This window comes from Hoplias malabaricus, chromosome 2 (assembly GCF_029633855.1).
Source record: "Hoplias malabaricus isolate fHopMal1 chromosome 2, fHopMal1.hap1, whole genome shotgun sequence".
NCBI classification, from domain to species: domain Eukaryota; kingdom Metazoa; phylum Chordata; class Actinopteri; order Characiformes; family Erythrinidae; genus Hoplias; species Hoplias malabaricus.
In genome coordinates this window covers 290,497-308,639 of record NC_089801.1, presented here as the reverse complement: position 1 = coordinate 308,639, position 18,143 = coordinate 290,497, and the positions used below count along the sequence as shown (strand labels likewise).

Below are 18,143 nucleotides of genomic sequence, written 5' to 3'. Positions count from 1 at the left end.
AGAGGTGCAGGGTCATTCATTCAGATCAGGGTTCTCAGTGTGTCCTAAGCCTACCGGCAATCATTGGGGCCAGTCCATCATAGGGCTACTGCAGGATAACAGAGGTCTTCTTACTGTAAACGTGAACGTATGAATAATATTTAAGTTACAACCATTTTCTATTAAAAACCTGCATGTCCTGCTCCTGACACAGTTTCCACTTCATTTAAATTAAGTGAATTTAATACACAATGCTTTTTTTAAAACAATTACTGAATGGGCAAAGTAGGTATGTGTTCTTGCTTTGCATCTTGCATTGGCGCAGCAGGTAGTGTCGCAGTTACACAGCTTCAAGGACCTGGAGTCCCACTCCGGGTGACTGTCTGTGAGGAGTGTGGTGTGTTCTCCCTGTGTCTGCGTGGGTTTCCTCCGGGTGACTGTCTGTGAGGAGTTGATGTGTTCTCCCTGTGTCTGCATGGGTTTCCTCCGGGTGACTGTCTGTGAGAAGTGTGGTGTGTTCTCCCTGTGTCTGCGTGGGTTTCCTCCATGCTGACATATCATACAGTTTTATAAACATAATAGTTATGGAGCAGGTCCAGGTTAGGTCTATGTGCATATAATTTAAATATATAATTAATGGTTTTTAAATAGTCATGCTCAATAGGGCCGGCCCCTTCACTTATGTTTAATACAGACACTTGTAGATAGCTCCCCTCCCAAAGGGGCCATCTGCATGTGCCATAGCATCAAATGGCCAGCAGTTTTCCATTACAGCAAACAACATCTTACGGGCAAAACTAGTATCTGTTAAAATGCCACAGAACAACTGTTTATTTGACTCATTACATGAACATTTTTAACAAATGCTTTCACATCCGTCACTGAGCATGAATGTATGAAGATTTATGGAAATGGTAGGGCAAGGCTTTTGCAGTTTAATTTATAATCACATTCACATCCAGGCATGATTATTACACCAAAGATGAATGCACACACTCAAGCCAAAGATTCAGTAGTGACATGAGCTATTTTCCCTTCTGCTCTTGCCTTTCTTTTGTGAGACATTTTGGCTTTAATAAAAAGTAATAACAGATTTACAAATTATAACCACGAGGAGATGACAGCTGACTCCTAAAGTGAAAAACCCAGATCACGTAAGGACTCTCGTAAAGCATGTATATGTAAGAGCGTGCAGAAATCAATCATGTGCTTAGTTAAAGCTGGAAGATTTGATACTTCAGACGGATGGAGCCAGCGATTTGGGCTTGAAGCCATGGTGTTCTGGTGGCTCCTACTTGTCTGAAGTTCAGATCTCGAGCAGAAAACACAGTCACGATGCGTGTTTTTGTTTAGAACTTCATTATATTTGTTTGTGCGGCTCCCTTACAAGCATTTGATTCTTGCACGATAAAGCAGTGGAACATTTTCCAATCTTTTAAGCGCCTGAGCTAAGACCTCAGTAATCTCCTACAGTCGAGTCGAATGACTGAACGTTAGACTGTCTTGGTTTTTGTGTGTGTCTGTGAGGGATGTGGGTTACTGCCTGATATTCATGACTGAATGAAAGAGACTTCATATAGTCTGTGTAGGAGTTGCGGTCAAATAAAAGGTGCTTACTTTGTAGGAAAACCTGACAAAACTTTACAAAAGTGAGGACTAAAACCATAACAGCTTGTATTTAAGTCATACACAACATATTAAACATGGGCAGTTAAATAAAAACTGTATTTCTGCCCAACCTTAAAAAAACAAAAACAAATATTTATACACTACTATCAGCTCCACTCTCCATATAGGTACACTTTGTAGTTCTACAATTAATGACCATAGTCTGTCTGTTCCTCTACAGAGTTATTAGCGTCCTTTCAGCCTGTACTTCAATGGTCAAGTGTATTATAGGGGTGGTGATCCATCAGTGGATCAGGCACCAGTTTTAAACATCGTGCCTCCTCACTGTCCACTCCCAGACACAACAACCTTGCTGCTCCACCTTGAGACAGTAGCTCATCTGTTTCTCCACGGTCATTGGACACTGCCCACAGGGCACTGTAGGCTGGATATTTTTGCTTGGTGGACTATTGTCAGTCCAGCAGTGACACTGAGGGGTTTAAAAACTCTGTTTAAATTGTGTCTGATCCACAATTTCCAACACTGCACACCACAACCTTGTTGGTTTCACTGCAGCGGTAAGATATATCCATAAACCAGATCATACCTGCTCTGTAGTCCTGAGGTGGTCCTAACCATTCAAGAACAGGGTGAAAGGGGGCAATACATACAGAGCTACAGTCTGTAATTGTAGAACGACAAAGTGCACCTACAGAATAAGTGGATCTCTTAAAAGGAACATTGAGTGTAGAAACCCAGCTATTTATAATAATATACATATTGCAAATGAAATGGCCGTACGAGCCCATGTCCTGCCACTGTATAAAACCCTGTAGGAGACCTCTCTTCTGACAATATTCCAGTAGGAGGGCAACACGGTAACGTCTCTCTCACTGGCGTCAAGGATCCTCTCCTTTTTATGCCCCTGTTCCCCATCAGGATTTCTTGAGTCTGCGTAATCGGGATATTCTGGGCACACTGGGCTTCTCCTCGTCTCTGGCGGCCGATCTGGAACTAATAGAGGAGTCAGAGGATACAGCCTTGACAGATAGGCCCCTCAGATTTGCGGCCAGTCTACTTCGGTTGGTGTGTTTGGCGGTGCTGTTGCTGTAGGGAAGGCGTTGGGCCTGTTTTCCATGTGTAAGCAGCTCCTCTTCCAGAGTTCCCTCAGAAGCAGCTTGAGCAGCAGCACCAGGAAGACTGGGAGAGGTGCCCAATGTGGAGCTCTGTGACAGGGCCATGGTCGAATGCCTTTGTATTTCAGCTCCAATTAAAAATTCTTGAAGACATGCTCGCTTGGCCTCCTGACGGTCAGTGTCTTCCCTGGGGCTGCTCGGGGAACGTCTTCTCCTCCTGTCAGTTTTCTCAAGATCCTGCCGGATGTTATCAGAGGCGTGGTCCCGGGCGTGGTGTTCTGAGGTATTTTCGGTATTGCAGTTCTGCTTCATCTTCTCAGCAGAGTTATCATTATTTTGTACCTGAGGGCAGACACTTTCAGTATTAAGTCAAAATATAAGTTGTATGCAGCCCTTGACATGCATATTTTGAGCACATATTTTTTTGAAGTGATGCAACTTCTCAGCACAGCTATTAAAACGGTTTTCTGGTGTTAATATTAATGCAATCTAACTTTTCATTTTATTAACTTCATCAGTCCTTAAGAATTAATAAGCAAGTCAAGAATTGCCCTTAGGAACTGTCAGATGTGGTTTGACCAACCACAGGCTTCTGCAAGCACTTTGCTGAAGTTGAGGCAGATGCCTATGGAGCAGGTAATATTTATATATAATTAATTCCAGTCATCTGTGCTTTCCAAAGCAATGGTGATTAACAGGAACAGTGGAAGTGAAGGCAACATTTGGAAGACGATCATAACTCTAAGATCTGCGCATATGCTGCAGTGACATGGACTGATAAGTCACTGAGGGAGGTTTAATGGACACGAGTACTCTACTCTGGAGCACGGATTGTACAAATTTAACCTGCACAAGATAGTCAAAAAGACCCGAGTCCTCATTCCAAAATTCACCGTATCAACAGCTTAAAGATGCAAAACAACTTCTGGATAAGCCAGAGGCATTTTGGAAATGTCTGTGGACAGAGGAAGTAATACTGAGCTCTCATTATAGTCACATTCACCGAAGGAATGAAGGAGAGGAGCCGCACATGATGACACTTTGCCAACTGTTAAACATGGAGGGAAAGCTATTATGCCTCGAGGCTGTATGGCAGCCAGTAGTACAGGAAACATTTAATGGATAGATGAATAAATGGTTTCCACCAGATATCAGCAAATTCTGGAACTTCTGTGACACTCTCAGTCAAGAAAGCTGAAAAAAAGCCATGGACATTAATCCACAGGAAATCTCAGAACTACCTCAAGAAGGGCAAGCTGATGTTTTTGAGTTGATTCTGAAAATCCATGAGAAGATCTTTAACATGCTGTTCATCCAAGAATATCACACATCTGGGAGAACCTGGTTTTTACAGAACCAACACAGTGCAGCTACTATTAGGGTAGATCATTCTCAGTGCTGCGGTGACACTGTGATCACACGGTGGTGTGATAGTGTGTTGTACTTGTGAAGGAATGATGAAGGATTAGAGGACCACCAACACAGGTGAGCTACTGTCTTTGACTTGTTGATCTACAAGGTGGACCAACAAGGTAGGTGGGCTAATGGAGCGTACACTAAGCAGGCAGTGCTTCAAAAGTCCAGCATCACTGCTGTGTCTGATCCTCTGCTATTAGCGCAGAAGACGCTAACATACCCCCACCGTGTCAGTGTCACTGCAGAATGCTGAGAATGATGAACCATACAAATAACACCTTCATTAAATATCAGGGTAAAAGAGGGCTAAAAAAGTAAATAAAAACAGTTTTAACCACTCAGTACATAACAAATGAATCATAGTTCTGTATTTTTGCTAACAGCATGAGGAGAGTAGAGCCTGCAGTGAAGGGCTACTTAGTGCAGAGAGAATCTTGATCTTCCTCCAAACAAATTCCAGCTGAATGTAAAATAGTGTCAGCTTTTACTATCCATCATCTGATTGCAATGAAACTGTAAGGTAGGAGGTCCAAGAGGACCCCACCACAGACAGAGAAACATCAAAACGCCAGACTTGCAAAACTTACCCTAGGAAGATAAAAAAAAATCTTCATGAAGGCATGGCATCTGCCCAGTTGGGAGGAAAACAGATTTTTCATCATTGTTCTGTTTACAAAAAACTAAATTAAGCCTTTAAAGTATACAACACAGTGCCAAGGATCAAACACAGAGGAGCTTCCCAGATGTTCTGAGGCTGATTTGCTGCTTTTGGCACTGAGTGCATTGACTACACCTGGCATCGTGAAATCTTACATTCATGATTCATAAGTGCGTACAAAGGATGCTGGAGCACAATAGAAGGCCCGGTGTCTGAAAGCCCGGTCTCCATCAGAGGTCATGAGTCTCTGAGCAGGACAAAAAATCCAAACTTATTAATAAAATCCAAAATCTTAAATCATTTCATGGTGCTATATGATATAAAATGTTGGAGGTCATATTATAGAACTATTTTAACTGAAATAATTGCGGAAAGCTGCTTTTGTCCATTTCAACTGTTTGTGAAGTGAAATAAATGAGCTATTTTATAGTAATGTTGCAACAAATATGGACAAAAAAGCACAGGTATACATTCTAACAGGTTTAAAAAGCTAAAATATGCTTCCAAAATTATTTTTATCTAATAATGAAATAGATTTTCACAATGCTTTAATTTGCTGAGTTATAATTTTACAATGGTACTCACCACATCTCCCTCAGAAGGTCTTGGCACACACACATCCCTGACGTCATCCTGAGCAAGCTCTTCCACTTGGAGAGAAACCTCTACTGCACCAGTTGAGTTGCTTGGTGTGGCCCCATGGTTCTGGAATTCATGTTCAGATTCTGGGCGAGGATTGGCACTGACTTGCCTGGTTCTGTAGAAAGTAAAAATAAATAATACCACACACACACAGCAGTCTTCAGTGAGATATTATGGCATAATGTATTCAAGTATTACCATCCAGATTTGCATCGGATTGGTCCTTACATCTTTTGAAGAATGGCCTTCTTTGTTGTTGTGGAGTTGTTTATTAGTTCTTGAGTTTCTTTGGGGCAGGTAAAGTACTCTGACCTGCTTTGTCCACTCTGCATCATCTTAAAAAAACACAAGCAGTGATACAAGGAAGATTAAATATCATCACTGTCTTTCTATAAAATGGCATCAAACCATAACAACAAATTAAACAAGAAAGTATGAATGAATACTTTATGTAATAATGGAAGATCTGAGATGGTTATCATGGTGGTAACTGTTAATCCTGGAACTAATTTAGTTTTACCAAATAAAATTAAAGAAACCCACAGTATGATTGCTGCTTTTACTGGAATTAGTTATATTCAAAGTTTAGAGATAAAAACCAAGGTGCAGCATCTTTTAAGGATTTCCATTTGTAACTAGCTTTGTGGATAAGGGTGGATAAGGATGTTTTAACTAAATAATTCAGTAAACAATGGCACTATGAAAAAAAACACAGGCATTCAATCCACGTAGACCTGCTTTTAATAACTTTTTTATACAAGTGTATGTATTAAAGACTTACAAATATGAGAAAGAAATTCTAATTCGTATTTAAAAAGGCATTTAAATGATTTTTAGGCGTGTTGACCATATACCATATCCCTGTCTGACACAGATACGAATCTCATTGGTTCTGCGAGCTTAATTTTTAATCTAGTATCAATTAGTTTAATTTGCCAGCCATTTAGCTTAATTAGCTAGTTGTGTGTGTGATGGGGTGAGTTTGTGGTGCCCTGTGATGGAGTGGCACCCTGTGCAGGGTGTGTTCCCACCTGACGCCCAATGATTCTGGGTAGGCTCTGAACACACCGTGACCCTGAACTGGATGAAGCGGTTACGGAAAATGAATGAATGGAAATATAAACTAAATGCCACATAGAAGATGCCAGCACAATACAACACAATGTAATGAATGGTTAGTTGTATCAGAGTAAACCAAACATGAGCAATGACTTCTTTCTACAGACCACAGCTCAGGATGGGATTAATCTCCAAACCCACAACATGGATGACAAAGATACAGATGCCTAGGAGTGTCACAATATTTATGACTGCACAAAGAAACCACAGATTGTCACCATTTGTTATCAAACAATCGTGCGACCAGAGGATAGGCACCATGACATTTTTGTGGCTGCTACAATATTTTTGTAAACTGTCCTTGTATGATAGACACTCATTTATATTAGCATATGCTACCAAAAATTTAAGCAATTGTTTACTCAACAAATAAGAAATGATCAGACGCTGATACTGTGTTTTATTCACAGCAACAATTCGGTAACAAACACAGCTGTAAGTTCTTCTGTTTATCAAGTAAACAGTCATACACTCTACACAGTGCGAGAGAGATTTTTGGGCTCACAATACAGCTGCTGGATTTAAAAAAGCACAACAGTAGTCCTTGTTTATTTTATTTGGGAATCATGCTTCTTCTTGTTAGCATGGTTAGCTAGTTAATTTTACAGGGTGTGGTCCTGCTTGGTATAGAATGAAAACCTGCAGCCACACCAACCCTTTATATGGAGAAGATAGGTGTCACCTGGGTTATGGGGTTATGTTACGAATGTTTAGTTAGTAGTCAGATTCCTGCCCATCCCTAATATAACCCCCAGCCCCCCAAATTGGCCAACAATGTGTCGCCTTTCAAAACCATTAACGCTGTCAAGCTCTGTGACGACAAGAAATCACCACACATAAGAGCCAAATGACATAGGTAAACAAATATCTTTTGCAATGTGAGAAAGGCCAAGTCTCTCGTCTTGTATCTCGCTCTTCCAAACCACCAGAGAAGCTGAGTGAACAGGCCACCACAAACCTTCAACCACTCAGTCCCCATGACATATACAAGCCCAAAGAACCACATCCTGGGGAGGAGAACACGAAAACTAGAGCCTTCATTCCCTCAACTGGAAAATCGGTTACACAATCTGAACTCTGCACTCTCAAACTGGATCTCTCCACTGAAATGAGTACGATTGTTGCTTTCACTGAAAACCAGAGCAAGACAGAGGGGAAAAAAAAGATTATATTTTCAACAAATTAGTTAACTGAAAAATACCAGGATCAGTGGCCAACATGTATTTTGGATGAATCCAGTTTCTAAACATAAAGTGTGGTTAAAACTCACAGATATTTCTGGTATTTGTTTTTTGGGTAACTATCTGTATTGTTTTCTTCTGAGTTGAACAACCGTCCATTCTCTGACATGATGCTTGAGGCAGATTTTCTGGATTGGGTGTCCCTGCCTGCCTGAGGTCCGACAGCTTTGAAGCAGCACCTACATGCCCCACCCACACTCAATAGTAAGATCCAGCCTCAAGACTGGGGGGTTCCAGATCGCATCCTGTGGAGCCAGCCCGCATGTGCCTGGAATGTCTTCCAGGCACCAACTGACTGTTAAAGGCTATGCCTTTAATTCAAACAAGAACTGCTGACTCTCCACCTGCCTCACAATTTTCCTTCTAAACACAGTTCTTATACTCAGGCATCAAGCTTTCATTGGCTTTACCTGTATTTTCACTCTGTAAATCTGTAATCTGTAGTAAGTTCTGCCCAATAACAGAATACAAATTTTCCCAAGTCCATAGATCCTTCCACTTGTTCTAAAGATGTTTTTCTGGGCACTGACGCAAATTTAGAGCTAGGACCCGGAATTGTATAAAGCTGCTGTGTGACAAACCAGTTATTAGAAGTGCCATAAATAAAATTTAATTGAATTTGATAACATTAATAGACAATATCCAAGGTTTCAGTATCACCATCGGCATCTGAAAAAAAAGGTGGTTGTTGTGCCATCAATTTCACTTTCAATATCATTTTTGATATTGAAGACACACATCCTGAAGACAGAGGCGTTGCTGTTATTAAGACTTAGAAAGTATAGTGTTATCCCCCTGGCTTTACAACACTGCTGAGAGACCAACATTCTACATTTTAGGTGTTACCACACAATATACACACAGTCCTTACCATGTCCTGTTTCAGGTTTCCACAAGGAGCCATACCATTCTCCAGGAGAGTCACACACACAACAAATCGCTCAGGAAAAATGCGTAGTCCTGCAAAATGGGAGGAAATATAAGTTAGATTTAAGCATGACTGGTTTAGAATAGCAGCCCCAAGTGTGTTTATAAAATACGGTGGTTTACTGTCAAAAGTGCTCTATGCCTGAATGTCTGCTTGCCTAACCAGGAAAGTGATTTTGTTGTCCTGAAATAATATTTATTGCTGCAATCTTGTGTACTCATCTAATGTTCACTTGTTCAGTCAGATTCCAGACAAAAAAGAAACCAATAAGAGGCTAGGTCTCATGCCTGGATTGATGTCTAGCCATTTTTGGTCTAAGATGTTCTTGGGATCTTGGCAATACAAATATGTTTCTGTGTTGAATACTCATTGTTATTCATGATTATGTTTTTCATGTGTTTAAATATTGGCTATGACTTAGGCAACTTTATTATATAATAAATACAGGACATTTAATGGGGTAGTCGATTAAGTTCTTGTAATTGAACAAGTCAACCACCAAATGCTCCAGGCATATCAAGAGGTGTATCAACTTGCATGTCAGTCATTCCATGCATTCAAAGAATACAGAAGAGAGCTGTAGACTACGCATGTAATGCCACGCATGCTGGCACCTTTCCAAACAACTGGTATTCATTTCACCATAATGTTTTTTTGTTTATCCCCAAGATTTTTACAAAACCACAATCTTTAACCAGACTGTTTCCATGTCCTTAATATCTCTTATTAAATTGAAAATGCACTGGACTGTAGTCCAGGGTCGTAGCCTGGAATGATGTAAAACTCACGCGATTTCCAATACGGCCGTTCAGACAGTTGCATTGTTACTGATCGCATATGGATTGGATCTCAATACCACATATGAAAGTGGCCCAAATATGATTTTAAAAAGTATGATTCAATAAGAAGTGCACTATTTACACAGCCCACATACGACACATCCGTGTCACACATGAAGAAACTGATTTGGGCCACTTTTACCTGCTGTGTGACCGCAGCTTAAGTCTCCCACAATCACACACAGTGCCACCAGCTTCAGAAGGGTGGGGTGAACACATACTTCCTCTGAGACATGTGAGGACAAACCACGGCTTCTTTTTAAACTTCTGTCAATACAATGCCACTGAATTCATAGCTTAATAAAACCTATTGTGTGGTTTCAGCACACTTCGTGGGATGTCTGAGTGACATCATCCACAGGACAGGCTTTGAAGTCTACTTTTAGCTGTCAGTAAATAATTTTGATATGAATATATTTACGACACAGAATACTGCACATCTTAGCTACCGCAGAGAGCAGGGGACAACAACTGTCAAATTCACCACTTCCTATTATGGCTTTAGCTAGCTAATTAGATATCACTTTTGTGATTTGAAGACAACTTTAGGACCAACATTTAAGTGTTCAATACTGTGCAGTGGGTATACACGTGCTCTGAACATGAGGCTTTGAAGCGAATGTTAACGGGAAAGATTATATTGACTTGGCAGTCAAAACTGCTGATACAGTCAATGACCCTACATTTAAATGAAAGTGTTTTCCCCCCCATTTCACCGAGTTAACTTACCTCGTCCGTGTTGTTTTGTAATGCATCGAAGATTGACATGACGCTTCATGAAGTACGCTGCCAGGCGAAGGGTTTGCCCTGCCAAATAAAGCACATTTGTCATCAGCCATTGTATGGAATTCTAATTAATGCTCCTTGGCATAAAGCATTTCCATAACACGCTTCCCAAGCTGATATGAATCAGGGCAGATAAACAATACAGCATTTAAACAATGTTCACTTGTGCATGAGGGAACAGAGAGAGGGATATGAGGGAAAGAAAAAGAAATGAAATGCAAAGCAGCTCAACGTTAAACACAAGCTAGAGCAGCTTCCTCAGAGGTTTATTTAAAGCAGTTGACCTCATAACTGGAAAATATCCAAGCAGAGAAAAATGCCAACATGAGAAGATATAAGGAAGAAAAAAGAAAGCATACATGCGAATGAGAAAAAGACACCTAGTAATGCAACATGACCTTCCATGTTGTGAATAGAAATATTTACCCTATGCATGAGTACATTTTCAAGCTGAACAACAAAAAGTCGAAGTGCCACAAATTAGCAACATGCCAAAATTAACATTAATCAGACAATCCATGGGTTTATAAACAATGTTATGAATATTATAGCACCCCCTAGAAATTGAGTGATTTAGCAAATTTGAAGTTTGCCATTGACCAACCTGAGGTATGTGTCTGTGAATTTTTTCGCAACAATCTTTTAAAGTGTTGCTGCCAGTAACTCTCTAAAGTAGCCTGCCAGTGACCCTGAGTCTATTCCAGTCCCCTCTTGCCTATACTCGTGGATAATATAAACACAGAGTTCAGCCTATCATCTTATTGTGCACTGGGTTGGCTCCTTCAATCCCCACATGTCCAAAACCACCACTCCTCTTCCCCGTGCTGTATTACCTTTCAATGCTCCACTCATGCCCCCTCCAGTCCATTCTCAGCCCACAGAGGTGATCCTTCCCCTACTGAACACTTGTATCACCTCCTGCACAATCTGTAGCTGCATCAGTGTTGTTTTCCTGCCTCTTAATGACCTGCTAACCTATATTTTCAGCTCACAAACTACCTCTGGACTCATAGATTTCACGCTCTTACGTCCAGCAATCTTTGGAGGCTTCAAACACATCCTTTTGCCTGTGATTACTGCCAACAGAACACAGCATGCCAGCTGCCAGCACTGCAATTGTAGACTCAAACAGATTCCTCTACTCATCACATCATCGGCTAACCCACACTGCCACTGCTGTCTAACAGCCAAACTCTGCATGATGTCCATCTGGCACCTGTTACACCTCCGTAACTGAGTTTTTCCACATTGATTCAAATTCTTATATATGACAGATAATAAACAAATACACATGAATGAAAGCTGCTGCTGTGTGTGTGTGTAAATATGTTACTATGACCTCATCACAGACTCATTCACACAGTCAATTTAAATAAAGGAGTTAATATCTTGTCTCCAAATTTAAATGATTACTTCGGTTAAATGTAAAGATACATTTAGCTGTATTTCAGAATGTGGCTTTAAAAAAAGTGCTGTCATACTCAGTCAATTCTTCCCGTGGGGTATTTTTCAAGAAACTTCAAATGATCATCTGAAGTGAAGTGCTTTAAGTAATAACATTCATTCATTATCTGTAACCCTTATCCAGTTCAGGGTCGCGGTGGGTCCAGAGCCTACCTGGAATCACTGGGCGCAAGGCGGGAATACATCCTGGAGGGGGCACCAGTCCTTCACAGGGCAACACACACAGTCACACATTCACTCACACACTCACACCTACGGACACTTTTGAGTCACCAATCCACCTACCAACATGTGTTTTTGGACTGTGACCATGGAAGAAACCCACGCGGACACGGGGAGAACACACCAACTCCTCACAGACAGTCACCCGGAGCGGGAATCGAACCCACAACCTCCAGGCCCCTGGAGCTGTGTGACTGCGACACTACCTGCTGCACCACCGTGCCGCCCTAAGTAATAACAGCACACTTTAAATAATTATTACCATTTGGGAGTGTGGGGGTTTGTAATATTAAAATCAGTCGAGAGTAAGTGGCACTGTGCTTTCTCTAAACTCACAGTATTTTGAGGCTACACTTCTAACACTGTGGGTGAATTATGTTTATTGAAATCATAGCTGATGATATTTTGTATATACTTTGTGTATCTTATAAACTTCAGAACACTTAGGAGTGGTTTTTACCAAAAATATAATTTAATGAATACATTGTATAGTGGTTCATTTCGGAAACACACAGCACAAATATCAGAATGTTAGTAAATATTATTAAAGTTCAAGTCAGTAAAAAAATCATTTTAATCACTGTTTCTATTTTTTTATAAGAAACAACACATACCTTTCTATTAAACATAAAACTCTACCAAGTTCAATAAGGTATCGATTCACCTGGCAGCCAGAACAGTCCTTGTTTTCATGATGCGTCCTAAACCATTCACACTCTGTGAGGAGGCCAGTAAAATGACTTCATTCAGTCTGCTGTTGTAGGCGCAACTATGCACTCATTCTGTTTTAATTTGTGAGGCACCAGGCAGAGAGAGAGGTTTCTACTAACTGGGTCTGTTTGACATTGTTCTAGGAATGCAAGACAAACTGGGGCAAAGACAGACCAGTGTTGCCTAATCTGAGAGGAATCTGTCGGCAAGAAAACAGCACTGGTGAACCACGCAAGCTATCTGTGAGGGCTGCTGTAAACAAGCAAACAGGCATGGGAATCCATCAGCTCACTCGCCTTGGACACATCCTCCGACACTGAGTCTGCTGTTAGACACTATCAGACGACGAAGGCATTGACGACTCTCCAAACACACGTACAAACACAGCAGTCACCAGTATGAATTATGCTGTAGAACAGTTTGGAAAGCACTGACAGAACTGAGCTAATATTGGGTTATGAACCTTATATTTCATGACAAACATATGCATAGCCCAGTAGCCTGTAGGCTGTTAAACATTTATTATTTTCAAACTGCCTTCTTGATCTGCTGCCAGCACAATGCATTTGGAGGAGAATGCTAAGGTCTACAGTCATGCTGGCTAGCACTGAGAGGGGGCTGTCCTATGGCAAGGCTAGTTGTGCTCCATTGGACTCCTGGCATTGAAAGGCTGAGGCATCACTAGAGATGCCAGCAATCTACTGTTGATAACAACCATTAGACCACTGCTGGCCAATTAATCAAAAACTAATCAAAATCGACTAGCAGAACCTCTAATCTACAAACCAGATTCCAAAAAAGTTGGGACACTAAACAAATTGTGAATAATACTGAATGCAATGATGTGGAGATGGCAAATGTCAACATTTTATTCGTAATAGAACATAGATGACAGATCAAAAGTTTAATCTGAGTAAATGTAACATTTTAAAGGAAAAATATATTGATTCAAAATTTCGCAGTGTCAACAAATCCCAAAAACGTTGGGACAAGTAGCAATAAGTGGCTGGAAAAAGAAAACTGAGCATATAACGAACAGCTGGAAGACCAATTGACACTAATTAGGTCAATTGCCAACATAATTGGGATAAAAAGAGCTTCTCAGAGTGTCAGTGTCTCTCTGAAGCCAAGATGGTAAGAGGATCACCAATTCCACCACTGTTGAGTAGAAAGATACCAGAATGGTGTTACCCAGCGTAAAATAGCAAAGACTTTTAAGTTATCATCATCAACCGTGCATAACATCATCAAAAGATTGAGAGAATCTGGAACAATTGCTGTGCGTAAGGATCAAGGCCTTACGCTTAGAAAAAACTGTTTCAGCGACCAAAGCACAATTACACACCAAATATACACAAGCTCCCAACAACATTAGGAAAAATATCCCAGCTTGATTAAGATGCAGTTTGGTGTGTTCTCCTCGTGTCTGTTAGGGTTTCCTCCAGGTGCTCTGGTTTCTTCCAAAAAGTTCAAAAAACACATGCTGGTACATGGTTTGGCTGTGGGAAACTGTCCACTGGTGCAAGTGTGTGAGTGACTGAGTAAGTGTGTGTGACGGACTGGCACCACGTCCAGGGTGTGTTCTTGCCTTGTGCCCAGTGATTCTGGGTAGACTCTGGACACACTGCAACGCCAAACAAGATGAAGCAGTTTCAGAAAATGTATTCTACATATCTATACCTAATAATATAAATGAATTATATAATAATATTAATAATATGTCCTCTTATTTTTCTAATTTGAATCGTGATTTAAAAGGTGGCTCAAAACAGAATCCATGGTTTAAGAAAAAAAAAAACATACAAAACATTAAAATCATCGAATAAGTCTTAAATAAATTTGTTTTATATTTTCTTTTTTTTTTAACTGGTACAAATAAATCACAATACATATTTCATCATTTGTAGCGCTTTAATCATTCTTGCACTGTATAGTGTTTGTTGCCATGTTTTATGACAACAGCAACAACTTACAAACACATGCTACACAGAAGACATCAAGCAAACTAACATTCATTGGGAAATCAGGTCAGGTAAACTAAGGCCTTGTAGCAACGAAACCTCACACTGTAGTCAGTGTAAATAAGATACTTCATAATTACCATCAAAGCATTTTTCAAAAGGAATAATAGAAAAGGGCAATTATGTTAAGAGTGGGTTTGGCCAACCTGTAAAACTGGCTTCTACGGTTGATATTTATATCCTGGTTCCAGCTTATGTGTGTTCCTCTACTGAGAGAGAGTTCCCACATGCTTCGGCAGAATCGGGAATGACAACAAAAGACCAACAAAAGTCTACATGAGACTGCTGCGTCAAGCTTTCAGACAGATTCATATGAATTCCCTCAAGTCGTCCTTATCACAGAAATGAGTTGAATGAAAGGTTTCAGAATTAAATTTGTGGATTCCAGAGATGGGTTTGTCCCTGAATTGCTAGAGGACAGAAAAGCAACACCAGAGAAAAGATAGAGGATTGTTTACAGAACTTCTCCAATGACTTCTGCAAGAGGGAAAGAGAAAAGATTAAGGCTCGATTTCACTGTCATTTCTCTTGAAGAGGTCAGAACCAGGGCCACTGTTTTTAAAAGGGTTTAGGATGTGAATGCAGACGAGTAACAAGCTGTTAGTCATACCCTTGGTAGGGGATCACCAGAAAACTAGAAATAGCTTAGTTATATTATTTTTATCATAGGTTTTAAAACTTTTAACCAGCGGTTTGAGACTTGCTGAACCTCACCAAACGAACACACCCCCGACCCCCCTCCACCACCACCAGCCTTATTCTCTCCTTCAATGAAGTTCAGAGGCATTTGTGGTCTCTTGCACTTCCCTAGTGACTAAATAGAGCCAATTCCCAGGACAGGCTGGCTAGGATGTCTGGCTGAATACTTTGGAACCACAGAAAGTCACATCAGCTGTAAGGAAGTAAGAGAGAAACCCAAAGAAAGATATAGAGAAGACAGAAAAGAAATAGAAAATAAAGAAATATAAAGCGAAAAAAAATAAACAGAGAGAATGAAAAAACAAAAGAACAAAAGGAAAGAAAAAAGAAATAAAGACAGAAAGGTAAAGAAAAATAAAAGAAAAAGGATGAAAGGAAGAAAGAAAGTAAAAGGACAAAAAATGAAAGAAATAATGAAAGGTCAAAAGAATGAAAGGATGGACAAAGAAACTAAAAACAAAAAAAGATAAAAGAAAGGAATAAGAAAGGATGAATAAAGGTCATATTTGAGTGTGAATACTTTTCTACTCCCAAACATGAGCTTATCGACATGAACACTTTGCCAAGCACACATCACTAAAAACAAGTTGTTAGGAACATGATGAAAATGGCTAAGTTAAAACTATCCTCATTCAAACTAACCTACCGGGTAGTTTTAGTTCCCTGTTTAGTTCCCCGTTAGTTGATCTCCATTATTCCTCCAACACAAAGCTCTACTGCTTCCTAGCGTAGGGCATTATAAAGGTAATACCCTATATCACTGTATTTAAAAATGTGGTTGGGGTGTCAAATTTCTGTTTTTTCTTTAAGAACATGACTAAAAATTTCTATCATGTGCATTTCAGAGAGCCACAGGGTGGAGGCGCTGTGACTGCTGATGTCACAGTCTGAAAAGGGGTGGGGTGTAAAACACAAGCCCAGTAACTCACAGCAGTTATGAGTTTAGTGCTACTTTTGGGTTAAAAGAGAGAGGAAAGAAGCTGAAAACCCCTTCAGTCGACTTTGCGCTCACAGCTATGAGGCTTTATCTCTAAATGTGTGTTTTGAGCCTCAGTTCACTGGAAAATCATCTGTTGTTGTGTGCTAAACCACAAGTGCCTGTTAGCTGGGCAGCTTCTAAACAACGTAGAACCGGTCTCTTTTCCCCTATTTTCTAATTGTTCTGATCAGTACCAGTTGCTGAACTTTCAGTATTTTGTTTTTTTTGGTCAACACCTGTCGGTGTGCACTTTCAGGCTGTGCTGGGCTAAACTTCACAGCACAAATACTCAAAGCCCTTCACTCGAGTTTGTGCACCAAGATACAAGAGTCTGCTTATCATTTGTACAATGCCAGTGCTATCATCTAAAATACAAGGCTATGTTCTTTAACCCTTACAGATACTTGTATACATTAACGCATCCCAGTTGAGTACGCATGGATTGTTTAGATGCACAGTCAGATGTGCCTTGGCAGGTAACTCAGGTTTGAATAGCAGCGTGGTCAACCACAATGCTGTTACTGTGACCAGTTCAGAAAAATGGCTTAGCAAAAAGAACACAGCTGTTGATGTGTGGTGTGGAGCTTGTGAAAGTAATTTCTCCATCGCGTGAAACACAAATTGCTCGCAGAAGACATAAACTGTCTGATTTTGAGATGTGTTGCTCTATCGTAATCCACCACAAAACATCACCACAACATGACACACCACAGGGTCAGGTCTGAAATATACGACACTTTACCTCTGTGTACACACTTGCATGCACAAGCATGTTTCACTGCTTCATAAACAACAAAGGGAGATAAAGACAGCAATCCAAAAGAATGCAAAGAAGAATCTGAAGTAAAACATGGGCAGAGGGCACTGCAATAAATGTAGCAAGTGTTCCTTCCATTTACTTCTCGTTCATAGGAATGAAAGCCTTAAAGGCTAAGCACCAGCTATATGAAATTTGTCAAACACGAAATATAGTGGAATTTGAGTTTCTAACTTGTGTTTATTGATAGTCAGAAAACATGTTATTTCTTACTAATTCAAGGAATAAGGTTTAAAAGAAGGAAGGAAACAAACGAAAGGTGTTCAAGAGCCTCTGTAACATGGAGGTAAACAGGGTAAGGACACTCACTTCGCCTGTTTTAGTTGGTGTTAGTTAACGTTAGCTTGACTTGCTAAACTCGGTGGCTCAGATTATACTCGGCTACGTAGCTGCATTACGGAGGTTTATAGTGTTGGATGAATTCGAGTTCGACTTCGATCACATTTACAAGAATAATGGTACCTCTAAATTTGAGTTTAGCTTATTGCTAGGCTATTGTCCTGAATAATGTTGGTTATTTAGCTAGCTACATACTGTCATAACGTGTTTTACCGCGGCGTTGTTCAGCTGTTGTCCACCAGTGATGTCACGGTTGTGTTCGAGAATTTCCGTAGCGAGTTCGGGTTTTTCCGTCAATTTAATAAAATTTTCAGTTTTAAAGCAAATTAAGCTGCTATTTTCATTTTATTTCATACTTATATATGTCAGTAACTAAAATAATGTGAAATATTCATGGAGGTCCATTAAGTGGTGCCTAGCCTTTAAGAAAACACTATAGCACTGATATATAACAGAACAATTAAAGCAGATTTATGATCATGGTACGCTGAACAACAAACCTGGATGGTTTTAGCAGTTCATATGGAGTCACACTCTTC

General features: G+C 40.2%; 1 protein-coding gene across 2 annotated transcripts in view; it reads right to left on the bottom strand.

The window, feature by feature from the left end:
- Positions 1–798: 798 nt before the first annotated feature.
- Positions 799–18,143, bottom strand: part of slx4ip (SLX4 interacting protein) — a 37,812-nt gene continuing 20,467 nt past the window's right edge. For both annotated transcript variants that reach the window (XM_066651435.1, XM_066651426.1), the window contains exons 5-9: positions 10,296–10,373; positions 8,671–8,759; positions 5,668–5,774; positions 5,383–5,554; positions 799–3,065 (exon numbers count right to left, since the gene is read on the bottom strand). In XM_066651435.1, the coding sequence (XP_066507532.1) occupies positions 2,523–3,065; positions 5,383–5,554; positions 5,668–5,774; positions 8,671–8,759; positions 10,296–10,373 (989 nt within the window). In that variant the 3' untranslated portion in view covers positions 799–2,522. The remainder of the gene's footprint in view (positions 3,066–5,382; positions 5,555–5,667; positions 5,775–8,670; positions 8,760–10,295; positions 10,374–18,143) is intronic.